Source organism: Haliaeetus leucocephalus, unplaced genomic scaffold (assembly GCF_000737465.1).
Source record: "Haliaeetus leucocephalus isolate CR32 unplaced genomic scaffold, Haliaeetus_leucocephalus-4.0 Scaffold362, whole genome shotgun sequence".
In the NCBI taxonomy this organism is placed as follows: Eukaryota; Metazoa; Chordata; class Aves; order Accipitriformes; family Accipitridae; genus Haliaeetus; species Haliaeetus leucocephalus.
The window spans coordinates 2,487,004-2,512,413 of NW_010972798.1; the positions used below are offsets into that span (position 1 = coordinate 2,487,004).

The 25,410-nt window shown below is 39.6% G+C and overlaps 1 protein-coding gene across 1 annotated transcript in view; it reads left to right on the plus strand.

The window, feature by feature from the left end:
- Window positions 1–3,880: 3,880 nt before the first annotated feature.
- Window positions 3,881–25,410, plus strand: part of ECT2 (epithelial cell transforming 2) — a 30,750-nt gene continuing 9,220 nt past the window's right edge. Inside the window, exons 1-20 of the mRNA XM_010572905.1 lie at window positions 3,881–4,019; window positions 6,892–7,045; window positions 8,101–8,180; window positions 9,332–9,514; window positions 10,077–10,166; window positions 11,221–11,328; window positions 12,543–12,616; window positions 12,765–12,895; window positions 13,876–13,991; window positions 14,187–14,249; window positions 14,638–14,860; window positions 16,423–16,559; window positions 17,246–17,365; window positions 19,108–19,176; window positions 20,163–20,273; window positions 21,315–21,411; window positions 22,151–22,232; window positions 23,171–23,249; window positions 23,438–23,557; window positions 24,919–25,057. Of these exons, the coding sequence (XP_010571207.1) occupies window positions 6,916–7,045; window positions 8,101–8,180; window positions 9,332–9,514; window positions 10,077–10,166; window positions 11,221–11,328; window positions 12,543–12,616; window positions 12,765–12,895; window positions 13,876–13,991; window positions 14,187–14,249; window positions 14,638–14,860; window positions 16,423–16,559; window positions 17,246–17,365; window positions 19,108–19,176; window positions 20,163–20,273; window positions 21,315–21,411; window positions 22,151–22,232; window positions 23,171–23,249; window positions 23,438–23,557; window positions 24,919–25,057 (2,152 nt within the window). The 5' untranslated portion in view covers window positions 3,881–4,019; window positions 6,892–6,915. The remainder of the gene's footprint in view (window positions 4,020–6,891; window positions 7,046–8,100; window positions 8,181–9,331; window positions 9,515–10,076; window positions 10,167–11,220; window positions 11,329–12,542; window positions 12,617–12,764; window positions 12,896–13,875; window positions 13,992–14,186; window positions 14,250–14,637; window positions 14,861–16,422; window positions 16,560–17,245; window positions 17,366–19,107; window positions 19,177–20,162; window positions 20,274–21,314; window positions 21,412–22,150; window positions 22,233–23,170; window positions 23,250–23,437; window positions 23,558–24,918; window positions 25,058–25,410) is intronic.

Consider the following 25,410-nt stretch of genomic DNA (forward strand, 5'->3'; position numbering starts at 1 on the left):
TCCCTTCGCCCACCTCGGGCTGCGGAAGCTTCTGGGTGGGCTGGCTGGGCTGGGCGGCAGCGAGCACGACCCACCCGCCAACCCCACCGGTGTCCGTTTTTAGGGGTTGTGACACCCCGAGACGTGGGCCGTGGCAGCTCTTTGCCGACAAGAGAACGGGAACGTCGGTGTTCGGGCAGAGTTTGCCTTTCTCCGCTGAGAAGGTGAGATGAAGGCTGTAACGGGGATCGATGCCAGTCAGTCCGGGAGGATCCCCGATCCAGGGTGTTTCCAGGAGGAACCCGGGGACGCCCTTATTTTAGCTGAAGAAACCGTACCGTTTCCCACTGAGCACATCACAAAACAATTCCGGAAAGGAGACTTTTTTAAAGTACCTTTATTTTGTAATTTTATTTTGGACTGGGATTTTTTTTTTTTTTTTTACCCTAGGTCAGTAACAAATTTTGGTTTAACACAGGAACGTTTCTTGCACCTAAGACGAGAAAATTTTCATCCCCAACACGCAGGAAATATAAAACACTATAGAGTTCAGCCTTGACACAAGTGACTACTTAATACTTAGGCGCAGTCCTGTCTTCAGCAAATTAAAGTATTTATTGGAATAGCCAGATTCACATGCACTATGAATCTAATGCAGAAAAAAAGAATGAGCGCTTTTTTGACAATAACATTGCTTTTAAAAACAAATTCGTAATACTAAAAAGTCACACGGAAATCTAAATAGAGTCCTGGAAAGGACAAGTTTCCTTTAAAAATTGACATGAAAAGGTAATAAAAGAAAAATATGTTTCTAAGAAGTAAAAGGTCAGCTGTTAAGACAGCTTTACTGAAATTGAAGTAAAACCTCGCTGATTCTAAAGGCTGCAGAAGAAAGTTTCTGGAATTTGTGAGGAACTAAGACTCTCGAGCATCTTTAACCTTTTTTTGTAACAACAGCAGATGGAGTTTCTGTAATTTTCACTCAGTTTTGAGTAGACTACAGATGTGAAAGGGCTGTTTGGAAAGAAGCTTTGTGAAGAAGGCAGCACATGGTGAGATTCCTGAGGTCTCAAGCTTTTTATACTGAATCATCCCTTTGTGCATTATTTTGCGCTCACACCTTCTCTTTTACCTTGTGCCCTGCTCCCCTGCCTCCTTTCCTTTGCGTGCTCCCGTTCCCTTGCTTTCCCAAGCATCTGCCCCTAAACTCCACACCTAGGATCCCTGACTGTAAGAATTTGTACCTGTCTCTTTCAACAAAAAACAATGTTCCCAAACCTCTGGCGAAACTGGGTCTAGTCCCACTCCTCTCTCATCTACTTACCCCTTTGAAAAAGAGATAAACAGGCTAGATGGACTTTTTCTGAGGTTTCTCATGTTCCCACTGACCCCCACATACATCTTGTGCTTGATCTCTCCCCTTCCTTGCATTTTGAAAGCTACTGCTCTGGCTAAACTGAATCAATAATAGCTCTTTGACAAAGCTGTTTTTTTCCAGGCACTTATAAAGAAGCCAGTTGGTTGAAAAAATAAAACACTGTGGCCCGAGAAAGATTCCTTTCATTAAAAAAAACCCAACAAAAAACCCAACAAATTTAAACCCCCAAACGCTTGCAAGGTATCTAGGGGACAAGCAGTCTACCGACATAAACTCACACCCTGAAGAAACAGTTGCTAGACAGCCAGCTTCCAGAGAGGAAGCAGGGCACCAAGGTCTCCTTCAGGCCCCTTGGGGTCCCATCAGCTCTTCTGATGTGGCCTCATTGTCTTTTTCCACAAGGTATGAGATCCCCGCTCCCACAAAGCTGATGTGACAGGATTCACATAATGATTTAATCTCCTGGAACGTTCTCCCTGTGGGTGTTACTGTGAGAGGGAACTATTTAACTATTAAAATAAATGCTATACTCCTGCGTTACTGATGTCTAGATAACTGGGAGGAACAGCAAGTTTCAACTGCATGTTACATTTCACACAACAAAAAATAATAGGTGTTTCTATTTCAGAACCTTTTATAAGAAAAACACTTAGACTTTTAAATGTCAGACATATAAAGAATAGTAATTAGTCTTGTCATCAGTCCTGATCTAAACTTCAGTGAGAATAAATGCACTTGATTAAAAAAAATCTTCCCCTCTTAAGTTGATTACTACCTAAAACAGACTTGTCTAAGTTCTGTCGGTCCCAGGAAGGATAGCTTAAGATGGTTCATCAGAATACCCTAATTGCTTTATGAGATTGTAATTCTGGATCTTCAAGTATATTAAGAAAATGGCTAATGCCCAAGCCACTCTCCATATGCGTAGTGAGCCTCTATTTATGTACCGAACGTTTAGGTATCACGTTCTTTTTAAACTTTAACTGAGAAGCAATGCATATATATCACCTGTTAATCCTCAGCCCCGATAAATATGCTTCTCCTGTCTTTGCAGGCACAACATTTTATATAGCTTTTTTGAGGATCTCGAGGTTAAGTGGAAATTAATGTACAATAACCAATACCTTTCCCAGAAACTACACTGCAGAAACAATGTTGACTCCAATACTGCAGAACTTGTTCCAATCCTAGGAGAAACCTGGTCCGTGGTTCAGGGTGTGAGGGAAACTGAAGACCTGGCTGAAAAGGACTTTGTAAGAGTGCAAAGAAAGGAGAGAACAGGGGCAAAGCCAGCGAAGGTTGGCCTGACCTGGAACTGCAAAATGGTGGCCCAAACTGGTACTTCAAGGTGACAAAAGGACCTCGGGTTAGGCTGTGTTTTGACTGTAAGTCATTGTTGCAGTTACTCTATGTGAAATAAAAGTAATTGTAGGACTGTGTAATAATTGGCTGACTCAAGTGTCAAAATAGAAATTACCTCCTTGGTTTGCAGGATGTTATTCTGAAATCTTTTCCTCAAGAAAATAGTCCTAATTTACATGTACATCACCGGCAAATCTTTATTCACATAAACAATGCTTCTTCCGCTCTTTCCTATTCTGCTTTTCTTCCAGATCATAAAAAGTCAATGGACTCTTACTGGCAGTAACCGCTGCTGGATCAGTCATGAAAACACCTGAACTAATAAAAATCTGTAGTATAAAAAAAAAAAAGCAAGATCTACAGATTCAGTTTGGCATATAAGAATTTAGCATATAATAGAAAATTCTAGATATAGAAAATCTCTCTCTCCTTCTTTTTACATTGGTCCAGTGGACACTGCTACATCAGGTGTCAGAGATGCTGAGCCCCTGTGAAAGAATTCCTTTCCAGATCAGCAAGTTTTAGTACGTGAGAAAATTAAGAAGGACGGAGAAAGCATCTGGTATAATTAATGTGTTTTGGGATTGGTGCCACTGAGTCAGCTGGTTGACTGTCATCTTGACCAGTCATATTTTCTCCTGTCAGCTCTCTTCCCTCGTTTCCAATGAACTGATTATTCTGAAGCTCAGCATAACACACGCACACAAACACCCTCGGCAAGGCAGCGCTTACTGACTTATTAACAGCATTAATATTTCTACGGTGGCCACAGCAAGTCTTTATCCTCCCGTTTGCGCGGTGCCCAAAGGTGGTCGGAAGGCCAGCTGGACACGCTGTGCACGACACGACGGCCTCCCTCAGGAGGCGGTGAGGGGAGCGACGGACAGGCAAGGCAGGCCCGGCGGGCTGAGGGGAGCCGGGGGGGGGCCCCCCCCCCCGCCAGTCTCCGCCGAGGGACGAGCTTCCCCCCGGCACACGCTGCGGGCCGTTAACCGCTGTCTCCGTGCGGCCACGGGACGGCTGTTCAAGCGGCTCCGGAGCTCCCCGGCCGGGATCCGGGCAGCGCCTCAGACCGGCGGAGGCGGCGGGGGAGCGCCGCCGCCCCCCGCCGCCCCATCCGGGCCGCCGCCGCTCCATCCGGGCCTCTGCGCTGCGGCCGTTGGAAGCGTTCGAACCCCTCCAGCAGCCAATCAGCGCAGAGCGCCCACCCGTTCAGCAACCGGCTCCCCCAACGAGGCCTGTTCGTCTGCCTAGGAAACGTCCCACCGCCAATGGGAGACCGCCCAGCCGTGAGCGCCAGGTGCGCTAGCCAGTCAGAGAGGGCAGGAGGCGAAGCGCCGTCCAAAAAGGGCGGGGAAGGGGGCGGGACATCTCGGAGAGATGCCGAATGAGGTAGTGGCTTACAGAGGGGCGGCGTGGCCGGCAGCCAATGCTTGGCGCGGTTAGTCCGGCGGCTCGCTTTTTGAATTGGTGGTGGCGGTCGCTCATGGCGGAGGCTGGTTTTGCGGTTGGCGGCAGGTGGCATCGGCGGTGAGGGGAAAGCTGGCCCTGGGCACCGGGAACGGGCGGGAAGCTGGCCCTGGATACCGGGAACGGGCGGGTGTGGCCGGGGTAGGGCTGGGGGAGGCCGAGGAGGACAGCGGTGGGTGCGGGCGGCCTGGGCCGGGGCCGGCTGAGGGGGCCCGGGGGTTGTGTCTGGGGGTCTCTCGGGGCAGCCCCGCTGCTCGGTGCTGCTCCGGGCCCTCTTTAGGCCGCTAGCGGTCTCCGCTGGGCAAGGCGGAGGCCCAGGCCCTCTGGCACCTGCGAGCTCATGAGGTGAGAGTAGCCGGCGGTATCTAATCTTGCCTCCGGCCACCTCCCAGCAGGGCAGCTCGGTCAGGCTCCTGGGTGGTTCCTCGGGAGGGAAATGGGCAGCGTGGGAAGGTTCTTAGTGTCGTCTCCTTGCTTTTAAAAACGTATTTTGGCGTGTGGATGTTTTGTGGCCTTCAGGCTTCACGGAAACTATTGGGAGGTCGTTTGTAAGTGTAACGCTGTTAAGGGCGTTCAGGTCGGCCTGAATGCTGTAGTGATGGTGTTCTGCCTTTTGTTCTTTTTTATGTGAGGGGAAACTGTTATGTTTGTATCTTCTGTGTGCTGTTTGTTCTCTTCCTTATCTTGGCACTCCCAGTGTGTAAATCTAGTGACTAGGATTATGTTGTTAATTAATATGTGACTATTAAAACAGGGAATATATTTTTTAAAAAATACATCCAGAATGGAACTCCATAAATAAATAAATTGGAAAAGCCATAAAGAAAATCAATGCCCAGCCCAAAGTATGGGCTTCTCCCAAAGATACTGTGAAGTTCTGTGTAAGTGTGCGTTCATATACGCGTTGTTAGGTAAAACAACAGCAGCATGACAGGAATGATAATGATGTCTCAGTCTTTTTAAAAATAATCTGTAGGATTTACTTTTAATGGTACCCTTAACTGGCGGGTTTTTTTTTTTTGTCTCATTTGACTTATAAATTATGTCTGTGTGGTAATCATTATTAACAATATGGTTTGACTCTTCCAAGATTATGCTTCTTTCCACCCTTACTGCCAAAGAAGAGGTAATTGTGTGACAGTTCCCTGTGGTACCTTCATAACCTTCTGGATAGGTGATCCCTAAAGACTTTCCGGTTAAAGTTACTTTCTCCTCTTGCTAGGTCTCAAGCTATTCTGAGATAAACTAGCTGGGTGACTGGGACTTACTGCTAGGAACCTTAATTCTGTGGAGCCTCCACAGCTGTGCATGATGTCAAAATGGCAGCTAAGGTGGCAATTTTGATGACTGAATATGCTTAGAATTATGATAGATTTGTAGTGTTGACTTATTGCTCATCGCTACAGTAGGAACTTACTTGATGTATTAGGAAGATGTGAATCCTGTCCAAGAGTCTCAGTCATGATCTCCTAAAATCTAGAAGATAAACTCTTTTCTATATTGCTGTTATGCCAAAACACCCATTGTTTTTTGTCTTTGGATTTTTACTTTGCTGTGTAATCAGACAGGCATTGCACAACTTGAAAAATAGTATGTGCAATTCTCTAGGGGTTTTACTACCTTGTCAGTTCTCTTTCAGACAGTGCTTTAATGTGTTATTTGGGGGGCTACTCTTTTAAAGGGGCATTTACAGTCATGAGGAGAATGACTTCAGCTCAAGTGATACAGAGGGTTGTTATACTGCAGCAGTTCAGATACAGTGCGTATTCTAGGTAACTTCTGATATCACAGTGCAAATATTTAAATGTGTGTGAATGATGAGTCACAGGAAATGTATGTTTCTTGCTTCACGCACAAAAGAAAATGTGCTACATGTTGGCCAGGTGTCTTGGAACAAATTTTCTGGTACAAGATTCAGGTAGCTACCTGTCACATACTGGAAAGGCAGAATTCTTTTTCCTCTCATTTTGTACAAGTTTGTTTGCGCAGGGAGAGCACAGATATAGTCTATCTGAGAAGACAGAAGACCTCTTTATCTGATGATGAATGGATACTTCTTCTATATTATAGTTAATCTAGGACAAGAGACTAGATCATATGAATAGACATATCCTTATTAGCTTTGCAAATACTCATGCATTTTGAGAAACCTAATTTTTCTTTGAGTAAATACTGCTGGCTTTACTTCCTGGGTGGTCATTTTTATGCAACCACAGTAACTCTAGCCAGTTGACCTGAAAAATCAAATTTTAGCAAGCTGCTTTGTGTACCCTAATTCTTCTGCTAATGTTTCACTTTAACAACGTTAACCTTGGTCTCAAATCTAGCTTATAATAGTTTATCACTGAAGCAAACAAGTGCTTTTAGTTTGTTGGTGTTTTGTGATGAAACTTTAAAAAATGAACACTAGAGTTAGTGCTTCCCTGCTGCTCAGAGTTGAAGTATCCTCTCTGCAGCTTTCTGTGTAAATAATTTCTGTGCTAGGCAGCCTGCTCACAACCATTTCTGTAACAGGTTTGTTGTCAGTCTTTCCTACCAATTGTGTGACTCCTAATACTCTTTCAGAACCACTCTTATCAGTGTGAGTGGTCTAAATGTTTTGTTTTCAGAAGTCTGAAGTTACTTCTGACTACCTTGGTCATAGGGCTCTCATTAATGAGCTTTTTGCAACTGTAACTTAGTTTAGCACATCCATCTTCTAGCTGTTGAAGAACCAAGACATAATCATGGCTGACAACAGTACGCTGGTGTCTGAAACTGGGAGGAGCCTCTTGGCTGATTCTTCTGTTCTTGATTCAAAAATTATAGAAACCTCCAAAGACAATGCGTTTCCTGGATCTGTTTTGGATGTTGAAGGTAATGGGAGAAGCTTATTTTAAGACTACTATGTTTTTGTAGTGACTGATTAATTTGTACGTATTTAGTAATTTTGAAAGACCAAAAGCGCTTTGCTGAACTACAGAATTGTATGTAGGGTAGCCAGTATGGTGTTGGTTTGATATCCTTTCAACAAAAGAAAGGAATTGTCTTAATTTTTAACTTGTCTTGTTATAGAAATTTGGGGTTACAGCCATGAGGTCAAATACAGAAGATGAGTCTTCTGGCTGATGTATAGAAAACTATTAGTTCCATTTGATGACTCTTCTGTGGAATAAATCATTCCAGGTTATATTTTGACACCGGTGTTTGGAAACGACAGCTGCTCCGTTGTGTATGGGTAGACCTTAGAGAGATGAATAGTCTTGAGCTTGAAATTAATTCAAGAACAAATCTTGAAATTAAAAAAACAACAGTAGCCAAAGTCCAGTGGCAGTCTTCTGGTGCAAATGACGTGGAGCAACGCTTGTCCCTTCCTCCTAATACTTTGAAAGCTTATTAATACATGGAGAAAAAGAACAAGATATCGAACTTCAGTTCTGATCTTCCTTGGTGAAACTGAGCAGTTACTAGGAAGTAATGAGCATTGTCAGCCAGGAACTCAGAAACTAGACGAGATACCAGCTGTCTGTTTTCCAGCAAGTCTTGGTATCTAATTCTGCTAGAAACATTAAGCCAATAATTTTGGTGGTGTTACGTCTGTTTTTTTTTAAATTTTATTTTTAATTTTTTTTTTCCCTCTCACTGCCTCTCCTTGCATGTTCTTGCTTTGACTGTGAGGTAAGTGGTCATGAATTGCAGGATCTTGTTTCACCATATACAAGAAAGTTTAGGCTCTGTGGTCAGTTGGGTATGCCTTAATTAAGGGACAGGCTTTTTGAGGTAACATTTATTTTCAGGCTTGTTTCTGATAAACAGGGTATCTTGAAAGGATGCAGTCTGCCTGTATTCTTCTATATGTTATTGCTTGATTTAGACCTAATGTGGATTTTTCTATTAAAATACGAATATTATCCTTGTTTCTCTATAAACAGAAGAAATGCCTCAAATAGAAACAAGAGTGGTTTTGGTTCAGGAAGCAGGGAAACGTGAGGAGCTTCTGAAAGCCTTGGAGGTACGTGGGTCTAAGATAAAACAATCACTGGAATGAGACGGTATGCTTTTAGACTTCTAGTAACCAATTTGGTTCTGTACTAAAGTTCTGCTCTTCCACAGACCATTAAGATAATGGAAGTACCAGTTATAAAGATAAAGGAAACTAGTCCTGGTAAATCAGAAGAAAAACTAATAAAAAGTATTATTCATATGGTATGTCATGCAATTAAGCACATGTGATTGCATGCAGCATGTTGTACTTCACTGGGACTGAAATGTGCACACGCTTTAATTTGTATTAATTGGGCATAATGGTCACAATGTATGTTAATCTATCTGATGGTGTCACTTAAGCTTGTCAAAATTGGCCTTTTTTACAAACACTTTCTCGAATATGGAAGTACTATCTGCAGCTCTTAATTAGTGGTGTTTTCTAACAGGGGGGTAGAAATATTGACGGAGACTTTCAACTGCATGCTTGTATTGAGTCAACACATAAGTTTTTGCTATGAACTGACTTCGTAATTGGTTAATTGACTTCTCTTTCAATTGAGAGCTCCATTTAAACTTAAGTGTAAGAAGTGGTTCTCTGTTTCTTGATGTGAAAAACCTAGAAAATAAAATTTGGAACTAATGATTGTAATTGAAACAGACCAGATTTTTAGAACCCTTAAAAAATACCAAGCAATGAACAAAATTGACTTCTGTTCTTTAGATCTTATGCAGCACGGAGCTTGCTGTTGCAAGCTGGATACTACTTTTTAGTAGTATCTGGAAGTACCTTAAGCTGTTCTGACAGTCTGAAATTTCATTTCTCTTTTGTGCTTAGTTTGGTGCTTTTGTTGTGTTTTTTTCCTTTTTTCTATCTGTAGATATTTCCAATACTATATTATCAGTGTGAACTGATACATAAACTACTAAAGTAACTAGAATTCTTGTCCTTCAGAAGCAGGAATTGCTTGAAGACATTTTTTAGGTGCAGTTCATAGCTATTCTTATGCTAGCGATCAGTGCATCTCATTCCGCTTTCACAAATTCTAAGAGCCTGTCTCTGTTTAAATCTGAACTGTACATTTTTCTAATGGTCCAAAATAAACATCAGTTGAATTTTAACTTTGGTGTAAGTATGTTGCCTGAATAATGCTTTCCCCTTCATCCCCATACATCAAGGAAATTAAAGTGCCCTACATAAAGACAGACACAGTAGAAGAGCTTGGAGATTCTGATTCCCCAGAATTTGAGACTATCTTCATTGTATCAGACTTCCAAGATTCTATCTTTAACAAGCTCTGCAAAGCAGATTGCCGTGTCATTGGACCTCCAGTAGTACTGCACTGTGCACAAAAAGGAGAGGTATGTGCTTTCTGTTGAAATCAGCTGAGTAGCTCTCTGGTGCAGTGAGTTCTAAACACGAAGTGTTCAAAATAAAATCTATTTTGCTTTGTCAATCAATCGTAAATAGTCTTAGCAAGAGAATTTTAAGAAAAGCAAGTTTCTAATACCATGTTAGAATACTGCATGTAGCGAGAAAGCACAGGCAGACAGTAGTAAGGCTGCAATTACTGCAGTAGTTGTGGGAGTTGTTGACCTGCTAGTTGGGATTGTGCCATTAGGAGAGGCAGCATACAAATGATGCTCCAGCAGATGCTTGATATTTCCAAAGGTTGTCACACAGAGGGGATGGATTGGGGAGGAAAAAAAAAGGATGGAGTGCGACCTGTGGAATTTGGGGATGCTCTGGTTACTTTATTAGAACACTGGCAGGTCTGGAGCTGCGGTATAACTGAGTACACAGACTTGGAGTAGTGTCTGATGCATTTTAATACTAGGAACAATAGTACTGTATTAAAGGTAATGATAAAACTTTAACAGAAGCAGTATGCTTTTGACTAATAAGCTTACTTCTTGCTTTCAGCCTTTACCTTTCTCCTGTCGTCCACTGTACTGTGCAAGCATGTTGAACTTGGTACTGTGCTTTACAGGATTCAGAAAGAAAGATGAATTAGTAAGACTTTTTTTCCTTTGGATTGGTAAAACTATGTTAACTTTATTTTCAAAATACTCTTCTATTCTGTCACTCATAGGGTTTAACCATGACTGGAGCTCGTATGGGAGGAGTGAATTGTTTGTTCTTTTGTTTTGTTGCATGTGCACAGGCAGTGATATTTGAGGATGGGAACAAAACTGTTTCCATGTCCAAGTCATTTTGTCCATGCTGGGTTTGGTTACTTTTTTGCTGGGTAACATTAAACAGGTCTAATTTAGCAGGGCTAAAAGATTGGTAGATTGAGGCTTCAGCTAGGATGATATTTACCCAATAGTGTCCACTTATTTGTACAGCTAGTAGTGTGGTCAAATAAAGCTTTGTAGTCCTGTTCGGAGCATTTGCAGACAAGTTACCTTGCTGCCATGCTATTTTGCTATTGTGCTATCAGGACTTTGGTCTTGCACTATCTAGGTATGAAGTGGTTTGATACTCTAGCACTTTGCTTTTCCATTCCAGTGATGCAGTTGGCACCTAATTTCCCTGTTGGACACCTGGGAATCAATAATATGGCTCCACATCTTCATCTGGGGAAAAAAAACCAAACCCAAAACAAAAGCCTTTGCCCAGTGTTAGGTATAATTAGGTCTGATCTGCTAGATTCACACTGAACAAATGGCAATTTTATGTAAATTCTGGCAATTGCCCCTTCAGGTAGAATTGACTAAATCAATGAGGAAACCATGCTTCAAATCTATTGTGTGTGAAAAGTTGAAGGCATTATGTATGATTATGACGAGAGTGCTGGTGGCTTGGGTAGTCTTCCTCAAGCTACGTAGCAAGGCTGTATTAAATGTTAAGAAAAAAAAAGTTAAGAGTTCTTTTGCTCTGTCAGCTATATCTTCTCCTGTAGATGTAAACAAGTTGTTTTAAGAAGAAATCGGAGCATTACTATTCCTAGACATTTAATGTAGCCTCCTGTAGCTTGCTGTGTGAACTATTTTTGTACTGCTCTCACTCTGCACTGTACACTTCAAAAGATATCCTGAAAACTTATTTCATTTTTATTTTTCAGGTTAAGCTAGTGACCTTGGTCCATCATATGGGTGGAATTATTCGAAGGGACTTTAGCTCAAAAGTTACACATCTGGTGGCTAACTCAACGCATGGAGACAAATTCAGAGTATGTAAGCTTGAGCTGGTACTTCATGGAAACTTTAAGAATTTGGCTCTTGTAGACTAAGTCTGTAATTTATACTTCAGCTTGTAAGTTGCTGCATTTTCTCCTGTACTAACAACAATGACTTGTAATGGTGAGCTCATCTCTGGTGTTGAGCTTTGACATGTTTTTGCCTCTGTTAGAGATCTAAATAATATAAATTGCCTGAATGCAGAGATTTTGAAATAGACAAGTATAGTAAATAACAAGAACCAAAATGTTTCTTAAGTACTGATGTTATCAGTACTTAAGATACTTAAGCCATTCATGTACTGATATTATTGGTACTTAAGATGTTGATGAACAATCGTTCTTCAATGAACAAGTGTTTATGTATCAACATACCTGCTTTTTCTGTCCCTCCAAACCATAAACTTCGAGGTAACTTGCAAAAAACTTCAGTACTCAATTTGTGTGCATCTTCTTTCAAAAATTATTTTTAACTTGCTATGTATAAGTGTTCAAATCATCCCTTATGTATAAATATATGCGAGGTTTTTGTTTGTTTGTTTCTGACAACACCAGAAAGGAATCCTTCAGGATATGTATGTCCAGTTGACAGGTAATTACAAATTTATAGGTTTTTGTACCATGGAACATGACATAGCAATGCCTATGTCCCTTGACTCTCCCTTGTTTGAATTGTTAGTAGGCTGTTGCTTTTTTCTTAGTCTGTCTTATCTTCCAGTTGGAAGAGAAGACCAGCTTTCTAACTCTGTTCAAACACTCATTTCTGCCAACTCAAAGGGAAAAATTAAGAAAACTTTACAATCTCTCAAGCAGTCATGGAAGTTACCTTTGGAATAGTTGCTTCCTCTTTGGTAAAAGCATGCTAGGATATTTGTTGTCATACAAAGTATCAAAAGCAGAAAAAAGATCCCATATTCCACTGCAACAGAGACTTGGTTTTGTGGGTGATGAAGGTGATCAGACTAACAAAATGGTGCACTTTTGAGTAAGTGTCAAAATAGCTATTGATCTGATCTCCTAGTTGCTGAAGAATTAATACATTCTAACTCTTGGGAGTTACAGTTGGACATGATTCTTGAAGGAATATGTTCACTTTTTGTAGTATCTGTTTAAAAAAGTAAAAGCAAGGTTACTAATTTTTCTTGGCATGGGAAAGACTTAAATGGAAATACTTACTTGGTACAACCTGTGCTTTTCCTGTTTTGTAGATTGCTGTAAGTCTTGGTACTCCTATTGTGAAAGCTGAGTGGATTTATAAGGCTTGGGAGAAAAGGAATGAAATGTAAGTGTTTATTTTCCTTCAGCCTGAACCTTACATCCTGTTCACCTGTAGTGTTGTGAGCTTTTGTTTAGTGATGTAGCACTGATTTAGTGACCTTTTTGTGCATCTCTATCTTTTTTTTTGGTTTTTCTTTTTTTTTTTCTTTCAGTGACTTCTGTGCAGCTGATGATGACTTCAGAAATCAGTTCAAGGTTCCTCCTTTCCAGGATTGCATGTTAAGTTTCCTTGGATTCTCTGATGATGAGAAAGCTAACATGGAAGAAATGACAGAAATGCAAGGTTATTGTTTATGAAAGTAGACCTGTGGAAAGAATGGGGTTTATAGCTGATAAGTGCTTCAGTGAAGCTGAAATGCTGGATCATGAATACTCTTCAACTTGGAGAGCTATAAATTAATTTTTAGGTGTCGTGTGCATGTAAGTTCTGGTAGCTGTTGAAGACTTCAGACTTCCTAGGCTGATTGAAACTAGGCAATTTAAAAAGAAGTAATTATGGGATGCTTGAAGATATCCTGGAGAACTTGCTACGTAATGTGTATATTCTGCATCAGTTTTCATAATCACTGTTGTGGTATGCATCTTTACATAACTCACAGAAAGCATCCACAACTTTGATATGAATCATCACTGGTAAAACACTTGCTTGGAAGTGTTCCATTTTTTGATAGTGTAGTACAAGATCAATAATCATATTGACACTAATGATGGAACAGATAACTTTAAAGTCTCCAGCCTTGTATTGCTAGAGTTGCATGTAACAGAACTGTAGAGATGGGAATGGGGCAAACTGGTAGGCTTTGTCTAAGGAGATGAAAGTTGACTGGGTTTGCTTTTTTTTTCTTTTCCTTTCCCCTCACCTGTTTGCTTAAAGCTACTTATAGTATTGTGACATGCACAGGGTCTAGCTTGGGGTTGTCTTTAGGGTAAGTATTCCTGGCTTGCTCAAGAAACAAGAAAAGCTTTCCAGAAGAATATTGCATTTATTGCCAGACAGGTTTAAGAACCCTCTGAACTCCAGGCACTCTTGACTTTTCAGTGTGTACTGTACTACTGCGTGCTACATCCTATTTCCTAAAAGCTATCCACTGCTGATTATATCCAGGGTGTTATGTAAGCCCCACAACTGATCAGCTCACCGAATAGTTCATCTCTCTTTGGCTCTCCTTTCATTAATGATAGGTGCCACAGAACTATCAAATGAGCTACTAATTTCTAACAGTAATATTCTTCAGTCTTGCTAACTTGCCTTTTTTTATCTAGGAGGGCATTATTTACCAGTTGGTGATGAAAGGTGTACGCACTTGGTGGTTGAAGAAAGTACAGTAAAAGATCTTCCATTTGAACCTTTAAAAAAACTTTATGTCGTAAAGCAAGAGGTTAGTGCTGACAAATTTTTGAAAGAATATTGCTATGTAATACTCAGTATGTGAGATATTTTTCCCCTGAATAAACCACATGTTTGCATTTAGTATGCAAGCTGCCTTAATATTATATGTATTATTTTGAATATTTTTAACTTTGGGTGAAGCACTGTAATGTGGTGTTAATGCGTGTTTTCTTTTTTCCTTTAGTGGTTCTGGGGAAGCATTCAAATGGATGCCAGAGCTGGAGAGTCCATGTATTTATTTGAGAAGGTATGTTGAACTCTCTCACATAATGTGTAGCATGTATTTGGTGGTAAAATTAGCATACATGGTAGTATGCATGGGGCCAGAGATAAAATGTTTTAAAGTAGCATTTTAAGTTCCAGTTAATTCATTATAAATTCTATACATAGAATACTAATTTAGAAGAAACTTTTTTTCTGCTTCCCAAAGGTTGAACTTATTTTTCGTCAAACAAAATATTAATGTGGCTTCCAGTTTCCAGGAAAAAAAACAAAGGAGGGCTTTGCCCTTTTTCCCTTAGCTTCCCTAAGAAGACTGGTGTTGTGTGCTGGTCTCTACAATTAACTTACCTTTGCACTGACTTGAGCTGGACCCAGCGGGTAAAAACGCTGAAATAAACCTTCTTTTACTACAGTCGGAGAGTCCTGGCCTCAAGAAGTCTGTGTCATTACTTTCTCTGAACACTCCAAACAGCAATCGCAAAAGACGCCGTTTGAAAGAGACTCTTGCACAACTGACCAGAGAAACAGACATGTCGCCATTCCCTCCTCGGAAGAGGCCATCAGCTGAACATTCGCTTTCTATTGGGTCCTTGCTGGATATTTCTAACACTCCAGAGTCGAACACTACCAGTGGAGGTAGAGCTAAAAACTTTCATCCAGATACACTTGCAATGTTTAAGAGCTCTCTGCATACAAGTGCTAACAGTAGTGGTAGGGAAGTCTTGCAAGTTTTGCTACAGATCTGCTAAGTTATTCCAGGCTTTCGCCTTTTCGAAGTGTGCAGAAAGCAGAATTGGAGTGAAGAGTTCAGACAGAGGCCAGGCTGCCTCTTGTCATCACAGTAAGCATATTCATATCTGAAGGAAAAGATACAGAGTTGATAAATATGAAGTACAGTATAGTGTCACTCTAAAACGCTTCAAACACTGTGCTGAAAATCTGTAGCAAAAAAGAAATGTAGTTAACAGTAAATCATCTAAAAACCTCTTCGGTAAGATACTTGGAGAAAGGAGGACAAAGATTCTTTCCTAAAGGAATTAAAGGGAAAACTCCTGCAAGGCCCACTCCCGGGTCTTTGAAATGTTCTGTTGAGGTAACACTGTTTGTGCCAGCAAATTGTCATGTCTAAAACTTCACAAGAATATAAATTGCCACCTGATTTTGAGTTAACTAGCAAAGAGCTTTTAATATCTCTGCACATGGCTCTTGTGGAAGAGTGGGCACTGCAAAATTTTGGATAAGTCAAAAGCTAATACCCAAGGCTTTAAAAAAAAAAAAAAAAAAAAAGCCCCAGTTCCATTATATAGAGGAGGTAACTGCAGTTACTACTGCTTTAAAAAGGCCCCTATATACAAGTCAAATAAGAAATCTCAGTGAGGCACAACCTGTAAGTGATAATTCAGAAGGAATACAGGAAAAATCTGCTTAGTCTCAAAGATCAGCTTTCTTAGATTGTGCTAGCATACTTGTAACCCCTGGGACGGAGTTTTCTTCTAATCAACATCAGCAGACAGTTTCAGAAAAAGTGCTATTTTGAAAACAACAGGTAAGGTACTTATTTCATATTAACTGTGACAGTAATGAACTTTGACATCAGAATGAGTGAGTACAGGTCTCTGAGGTCCAATACATGAGCAAATATTTAAAGCTAATGGACTGTTCCAGATCCACCTTGGCTTTAGCTTTAAGAGAAGTTACTTCTTTGTGTCTTCCCCCCCAGGATGAAATGTAAGTGTTGCATGCAAGGACTGATTTTAATAAATGGTTTTGAGCTACATACCTAATGCAAGTTTGGTAGGCAGCTGAAAGGTAATTGTTTACATAGCAAAGTGAAAGTAGAAAAGTATTTTTGTACATAGTGTATGTATAAATAATCTTAGGCACCTAATCTTCACTTCCTACTAAACATAGTAGGGTTAAGTCATTGACCTGCCCATGAATGGCTTATTAGTTTCAGACTAATTTTGACGAATAATATATTACTGTTGTTCTATCATTAAGCTGTAATAAAGCAAGCCATTTTCTAGAAAGAGCTGTGGCAACTATAGAATAACCTACAGAATAGCCTTTAAAAAAAACAAAACAAAACCAACTATCTTTCCTTAAAAATTCTGAAGGTTTTTTTTTTCCTGTCTTTGAGGGTGAGCTTTTCTATTGTGATAAAGCTCTATTTTCTTTTGGGAATATCTCTTCATCAGAAACACCAAAACCCTGTGCAAGGCCTTCCAAAAACTCAACTCCTCTTCCACTGAAGCAGTCTGCAAGATGGCAGGTTGCAAAGGAGTTGTATCAGACAGAGAGTAACTACGTTGATATTCTAACGACAATCATTCAGGTAAGCTGGTTTTAAAGCAGTTGTAGGTCAATTGTAATAAGACATCTAATGTTTACATGAATGATTATTTTCAGCCTGTGATCTGCAGGCTTTTGAGGCCTTGGGTACATCAAAGGTTTGTAAAAAGATGACAATGTAAACAGTCTCCTGTAATTTTACTGACATAAAAATGTTTAGTATCTGTTAATAATAAAGGTTGGAAAATACCATTTCTAATCTGGGATCTGCAGTGGAATTGCAGTTTGTATGGAAATTCCAAGCTTCAGGAAAATGGGATCTTCATGACTCGGATTTTTAAGATATTAGTGAATAGAGAGAGATGGCAGGGGAAAAAAACTTGTTTTAATTATTCCAAGAAGAGCAGAATAGCAAACAGCTTACAGGAAGAGTGCAACTTCTAGAAAGTCTGTTTCCATTGCAGCTGATAATCTACTTAAAGAATGAGGTAAGATGTGTGTGAGGAGAAAGGTAGATGAAAGAGGGTTATACTGTAGTGGTGTATCAGACTCTGTGTTTGTATCTTAAAACGACTCCGTTGTAACCCACTCTTGCTAAATGGGAGTATCTCAAGATTGTGACTGCACGAAAGTATGATCTGGAAGGAAAACACTGTTGCTTTCATAACTATTTCTAACACAATGTGTGGTGGTTGGGAGGGTATTAACTTTTTTTGTCTAATTCATCAGTTATTTCAAGTTCCGTTGGAGAAGGAAGGACAACTTGGAGGACCAATCCTTGCACAGGAAGAGATTAAGACCATATTTGGCAGCATTCCAGATATTCTTGACGTGCATACTAAAATCAAGGCAAGCTGCAACTTCTCCCCTGCAGGGGAAGCTTTGATACAGACTTTGAATCTTTTCTGCATGCGTTAAGTTCTATCTGCAGGATAGGTGTAGAGCCATCCTGGTGCTGTTACATACTGTTCAACCTGTGGAATTATGTGCAAATCAAAAGTATGCTTTAAGATTTAACGCTTATTTATAAATATCTGAGGTCTGAGTATTGTACATGTAACTAACATTGCCATTCGTGAGCTGGCTTCTCCTTTTCACATTTTAATACCACTTCCTGTAGGAGGTTTTCTGTAACTGATATAAAACTGGTCAAAAGGGCCAGTGGTATCAAATGGTAGTCTAACTCTCACAAGTGCTTATAAAATACATGTTTCTATTAAAGCAGTAAGCAAGGACTCTTGGAAGGATAGCTAAAGCTATGGAATTCAAAAAAAACAAACAAAACCACAAAAAACCCCAAAAAAATAAATCACCCCTGGTGTTTTCCTGGGCTATAGACATGTTCATATAAGGACACTTCTACCGTTCAGTAGGAAAAACTAATCCCTTGTTAAATGGCTTTGAACCAATTGTCAGAAACTACCAGCTCATAAATCTGGCTTGCACTTCAGCCTGTGAAGCAGTTGACCTGGTACTGAGGCCTAATAATAATTGATTAGAATTCCCTTTGAGATTTGCTTTCTTTATTTTATATTTTTATCTGGATTGCAAGCACTCTCTGAAGTCATCTCTGGGTCTCACAATAGACTATGATGCAAGTCTTCCTCAAATATGAAGTCATAAAATCTTCAAATAATGGCATATGTCTGCTGCTGTCTGCATTTCATGGTAGGCTTTTAAAATAGCGGGACTTGCAGACTGCCTGTAACTCAGTGGTTTGGGTTTTTTGTTGTGTTTTTTTTGTTGTTATTGTTGTTGGGTTTTTTGTTTGTTCTGGGTTTTTTTTTTTCTCCAACCACTAGGATCCAGTCCAGCTAATCACGATAGATATTGATATGCGCCCACTGAGACTGAGATGAAAGTAAAGCGTGTGTGTCCATGTGTCAAGTAGGATTCACCTGCAGCATGCAGTGTAGACAAAGTTGCTTAAGCGTAGTGGTTGTGTTTTCCTTCATCTTCGGTGTAATAAAGAGAAGTGGCAGCAACAAACCAATATTAATGGTGAATCCTTTTCACTTAAGGTGAATCGTGAACCCTTGGCTGTGCCCTCCTGTCCCTGTTATTAGCTGACAGTGAATAAGCTTGATCCTTCTCAAGCTGATATAGGCTTAACAGCTTGCTTGCACTTTCCTTGACACCCTGGTGCAGCAAGTGAGGGAAATCTATGCTAGTTCTATTTCAATCCTATCTTATGGACTTAAGAGTCTTATATTAGCAGTGCACTCTTAATTAGAATTGGTTCAACTGTCTTCTGTGTATGCTTTTTAAATAATCATTTGGGAAATGTTCTGTAGTGTATTGGACACAGCCGAGTCATCTTGTTGCAGAGTTGGCTCGTGCCGATACACTGCTAGGCTCTGCTTGCGTTGATTCAAAACTATATATTCAGTAAGCCAGAGGTCTTGCTTTCAGCTTTCGGTAGATTGAAGGGGTTTACTGTGAAATTGTACAGCTTTTAGGATTGCCCGTTTTGTCAGCATGGAAACGCACAGCTAATTATATGTGTTTGGCAGAACACTGATCCCATCTTAAGCTTTATGCAGTTCATTTTCGTCTTATTTTCTTCCCCTCCATCCCTGCATGTATTCTAGGAAGACCTGGAAGATCTTATGATGAATTGGACTGAAAGTAGAAGTATTGGTGATATCATTCTTAAATATGTAAGTGTCTATTTCTTTTTTATGCATTAGAGCTATTATGAGCTATTACCTCACCTTACAAATAATCCATTTGTAGGAGCTAGCAAACACAAGAGAAGCACTACTGAGCGAGGAAGAACACTAACTTGTATCGTATATTCTGTTTAGACTTCTAAGTTGAGTTAGATGATATACTTCGTATAGGTAATCCGTGTCAAGTTTAAGTGTATGTGTCTCTCCACTTGAACGAGAGTGTAAAACTCAAGATAGATACAGTTTGAGAACTGTAATTTGCAAAACTACAGATATGCTTTTTACTTGGACGTTAGAAGGGGCTTTTCCTGTAACCTTAGCTATCTGCTGCCTCTGATCAATAGTAAATAACTAAGAAAATAACTTTTCACGGAAATTTCTTGTGTTCTTCCTTCAAGACTTGACATGTGTGATTGAATAAGGAGTTGTTGTTTTCCTAAGTACACAATGTGCAGAACAGGAAAGCTAGATCGGGACTGCAATGCATTTTAAGATAAGTAGTCTGCTAGGTATCTTGTGCTTTTGCTGACCTGATCATTTTGAGGCAAATCATGTTTGGTGTTCAGAAGTTTTCAGTCTAAGGTATTGCTTCTGGTGGTTTGGTGTCTTCTAAAGGTGATAGCAGTAACTGGAGAAAATACCGGTCTGAAATTTCCAAAATTCTCACCAAAAGCATCTTGCTAGGTGAGAATCTGCCTTCTACTTGACCTACTCAGCAGCTTCTAAGATTGGAACATGTGTACTTGATGTTTCTGAGAGCAGTCTGCATTTAATCAGCAGCATAGAATCTTGGGCATCTGGCATGCAAAAATGTCTTAACTTGTTCTGTGAACACACATGGGTTTACAACACATTTTTTTATTATTATCTATTGAAATGTGCCTTTGAGCAGTTTTGTATGGCTCAGGGCATATGAACATATGTACAATGCTACATAATATGTAAAGCAGAGCCATAACAGTTGTTTCTTTCAGTCAAAAGACTTGTTGAAAACTTACCCTCCATTTGTGAATTTCTTCGAAATGAGCAAGGAGACTATTACTCGATGTGAAAAACAGAAGCCAAGGTTTCATGCCTTCCTAAAGGTAAGTGTCTGCAGAACTAAGTTTTCGAGTAGAACATGGAGACCATTACAAAGTAAACTACTTAATGCAGTAGATGTAAGAATGTGGAATTTTGGAAGCTTGGAGGAATGTGAACGTCTCTTGGTGAGAAAGAAATAGGAAGGATTTGATCTTCAATCCCTCGAGCTCCTTGTAAGACTCTTGGATAAGTCCAAGTTACTCCTCTGTTACACAACTTTCAAGGTAGTTTAATTATATGCATTTGTTGCTGGAAAAAGTGCATTTTGATTACTTTCTCCCAAATAGGTGTCTTCTCTTTTCTGTAAAGATAACTAGAGCTTCTGCTTTTTATTGGTCCCCCTCCCTGTGTTTAAAAGACTTGTATTTCTGAAATAGCTTTTAACTTGCTTTCAGCAGCTGTGAAGTTCCAGGGAGGTAGAATCTCTTAACAGTCTTGTGACTAATGAATAGGAGCATAACAGTGGAGATCTAACAGGAAGATGGTCTTCAAAGAAAGAGTTATCTGAAGATGAGTCTTAAGACTCTTGAGCTCTTCAGATAAAGGTATATAGTTGATTATTAATGCAGTGTAGCTTTAAGTCCTCTTCTGTACCCAACAAGTGTGTCTCAAAAAGTGGAGTAATCAAATGACAGATTTCAGCTCATGTTTTCTGAGGTACCAGGAATTATATTCAAATATTGATATCTAAAAGATGGGGAAATGAATAAGAGATCAGGCTGTCCCCTGTCCCACTCCACGTTAGCATTAGCATCTGAAACAAGGAATGAGGGGTTGATAATATGAACAATTTAAAACTAGAAATTCTGAGAACATGAATCATGTGATAAATACTGCGCAGATTTGAATATAATGTGTTTTTAACATGATCTGTTAATGACTGAGTATCTGTGGTAAATGATTCTCAAACTTTTACTGTGATGCTAGTTTCAAGGAAGACAATCTTTCTCCTAGTTTGTGATTTTTTGGGTTTTTTTTGTGTGTGGGGGGGGAGAAAAAAAAAAAGTAAGAATTACTTCCTTTCTCCCCTTTCTTTTCCCCAGATAAACCAAGCTAAACCTGAATGTGGCCGCCAAAGCCTAGCTGAACTCCTTATCCGTCCTGTTCAAAGGCTGCCTAGTGTTGCTCTGCTACTAAATGGTAATCTAGTGATGTATTTATTTTTTTAATATAAGTTTGTCTGTGAAGGTGTGAAGACCAAAATAATGTCATAATTAACAACAGGTTTTCTCATATAAAACAAGCCTGATTCTGGAAGTTAATCATGCTTAATGGCAGTCAGCAAGACCAATTACTGAAGAAAGCATACTTTTGGCTAAATTTCACTTGTTCATATATTTGTCTGCAGGATACAGGTAGAGGAAAAGTTTTCTCTGACAACAGTTTTGTCTCTTCAAATACCAAATATAACTGAGATTCAAATGCAGCTAGCATAAACTAGAGAGCAGTTAGTATTGACAAGTCATACAGCTTCATGTGTTCCACCTGGTATCAACCACTTGCTGTAATAATGACTACATTAATAAAAATAATGATTAAAAAAACCACACCACCACCTCCCTTTGCTTCAGTTAGAAAAAGACTTTTATGCTTGTCTCTGCACTTCAACACAAAGAGCTCATGGTCTTGTTGATTTTTTTTTTTTTTTTAATAGTTTGAGGGTTTGGTTTTGTGTTGTAGGTGGTTTTTTTCTTAATGAGATGCAAGGACAATATTGCTGCTCAGCCTGCTTCCCCACTTAATTAAGGCTATTTGGACTCCAGGATAGCTGTGACTTCTTCAGTCATCTGACTTACAGTTTAAACTTGAATTTTTCATATTTTTTTTCAGGTGCTTATAATGTGTGTGGGGGTTTTATTTATTTATTTTATAATCGTAGATATTAAGAAGCATACAGCAGAAGAGAACCCAGACAAAATAACTCTAGAGAGAGCTATTGAATCATTAAAGGAAGTGATGACGTAAGTGATGCTCATTTTATGCACCATACTGTTATACACTGTTTAGATCTCTGTTCCTTTTAAATTGCTCTTAGTGTGGTGTTGCCATAACTTTAGTCTCCATGTAAGTATGCATAATTGTATGTGTTCTTAAGTCTCTTTGTCCGCTGTTGTCACTGGCATTTTGTGACACGGCATTTGAAGCGATCTGTGGTGTTGTTACCCAGCACTTCTACCTGGACCTCTGCTGACTCCCTGCCTCAGCATGAAGCTGAACCTCCCGAGTCCTCTCTTCTGTTCCAATTCTAATTTCTATCTATTCCCTCCAGAGTGGAAGAGATGTGTTTTGTCTTTAAATCTTACTTCTATGCATATATCCACTGAAAGGACTGGTTTTTCTTCTGGTCCTGTATTAGCTATTCTTGGCACAATTCCACGAGTTAATTAGCTTAAAGCTGAAGCTGTTTAGATTGTAAGTCTCGCCTCTTTTTGAAGTGTAGCGTATGTCTCCAGCAATGAGACCTCCTGTATTAATTGGGTAAATGTTTGTCTGATTTCAACAACAACTTTTAAATTGTAATTATTCTTGCATCTGCTTCTTGGTGAGCTGCAGTCCTGACTTGTGGGGATAAAATGCAGGCTGTGAAGAACTGCATTGGGTTGGTCTGTAGTTCAGAATCTTATGGGGCAGGGGAGGGGAATTATGTATTAACTGAATGGTGTGTCAACTACTGATAACATGACAAGAATATTGTTCGAGGTTCTGAAGTTTCCGATGTGCTTAGCATATGGTATTTGGACACTTCAGTGAGCAAGTGTGGTTAATTTTGTGTTTTCCAGTGCTGCTGTGTGAACTGTATCTCTGAATGTTTAGCTTCATTATTTTTGTATGTCTTAAATGCAGTGCACTCATTTATTGTTGCATGATGTTGAAGATAAATATCATATGCTTCCCTTAGACATATTAATGAAGACAAAAGAAAAACAGAGGCACAAAGGCAGTTCTTTGACGTTGTCTATGAAGTTGATGGATGTCCAGTAAGTACTTTCTCTGAAGCTGCAGACCTGTAAAATGACTGTGCACTAGATTGCTCCCTTTGCAAAAGTATGTGAGGTTAAAATGCAATGGTGCTGGTTTAAACAGATTTCCAGTGTTAAGTTGTAAGCAAGCAGTAATCCAGCCCTTGAACTAAATGCTTAATGAGCTTTTTGCTTCTGTTGCTTAGGCCAATCTCTTGTCCTCTCACCGAAGCTTAGTTCAGCGTTTGGAAACCGTAGCACTTGGTGATGACCTCTGTGACAGGGGAGAACAGGTCACGCTCTTTCTGTTCAATGACTGCCTAGAGGTAAGATGGCAATATAAGTATGTCTCATAAACTGAATTACAATAGGCTTGACACTACATATGAATATAAACAAATAAAATTTAAAAACTTTGAAGCAGAATTCTAAGTCATGGAAGGCTGATAGCTCAACACATGCTGATGTTGCCTTTCCATTAGCTATTGTATAAGCCAACACAAGTAGCTAGTCACTTCTGGATGGTTGAGAGGTATTAATGTAGCCTTTAATGTCTTGCAGCCAGACCAAAAATTAAAAGCAGCTTAATATGTTAAGAAATAAATGTTTATCTGAATAGCATTTTGAGTAGTACCAATGGATGAAAAAGTGCTGGAGTTTGCTCAGCAGGATGCTTGTCCTTTTAAAGTTTAGTCATATTTAATATGAGTAAATCGTGGACCTCTGGGGTAGGTCTGTCTGTATTTAGGCCACAAAAGAATAAAAAAAAAATTCACGTATTAAATGCCTTAGACTAACAGTATGTTAGGAAGAACTAGGAGGGAAAGGTAATCTAACCGGGTTTTGGAGACTTACGTGGAGAAACTGAGGTTGTAAAGGACACTGTATGAAAGTACTTTTTACTGTCTACAGCAGTAAAGACCATTGTCTTCATAGAAGACTGACGCTAAAATAATCAAAAATTAGTGCTGTCTTAAGCAGCACTTAGAGACAAAAGTGTATTGTTGTGACTAGTGATGAACTCTTCCTGGGAGTGAGGTTGACGCAGCTTCATCACGCCTTGGAAAGGAAGGAAAGGAGAGTGAAGACACTTTTAATAAAGCTTCTTGGCTTATCTCTTGTACAAGATACAAGCAACCAAAGATACCTTACTTAAAAAGCATGTAAGATACTTACAGGTTAATGCAAAATAAAAACTGACTGACCAACCTCCATGGCAAAACCTGCTTGATGGGTGCATGCACAAGCAACAGCAAATGATATTTCTAGGACATAACACACCACAGCCTAAGCTGGCTCATGCACATAGACATTGTCTTTTCTGCTTAAATCTAGACCACCTTGTGGTAGGTTTCAAAGGGCCCTTGCTTGTTATGCAGGGTAGAATTAAGGTCTGTAATGCAAAATTATTTCTCCTCTTGATACATTTTTTAATTTTTTTTTTCTTGAGGTGAGTGTATTGATGTTAAGTAACAAGTATTGCTGGGCTGCAGACAGTGAATAGTGAGATAAATGAGTTCCGTCAAGATTTATGTAGTAAATAGAGTAAAATACTCTTTAGAGTATCTTTCTGTAGCAAGGCTTTCTGTGCCTTCCTGTATACTAGAAGGTAAAAGAGTAGAAGAGAAACAAAAAAATGGCAATAGACCTTCTAACTTTAACCTCTTTGTCTTCTATTTTACTGTAGATAGCGAGGAAGAGGCATAAAGTTATTGGTGCTTTCAAGAGTCCACATGGCCACACAAGGCCGCCTGCATCTCTCAAGCATGTTGTTCTCATGCCGCTCTCCCAGATCAAGAAAGTCCTAGACATCAGGGAGACAGAAGGTCTGTATGTTTTGAAGTGCTATGATAGCTGATGAAAGAGTATAAAGGATGAGGGTCTGCTGTTGTGAGATGGAATGCTAAGGTATATTTGTTGTATAGTATGTTAGGCATGTGATTTTATTATAATCTTCTGTTGGAAGTTCTGTATGAGCTTGAGAATTCCTTACATTGACACCTTTTGGCTTTTCAAGAATCTCGGTAGGATGCTGAATTTAGCAGAACTACTAGATGGCATTAGCATAAGCCAGCCAAATGGCAGTGTGAGTTAAACAGACTATACTTGACAGCTCTGGATTTACAAAATAAAAACAAAACCCCCAAACTTCAGTCCAGAGCATTAGACTGACCAGAGA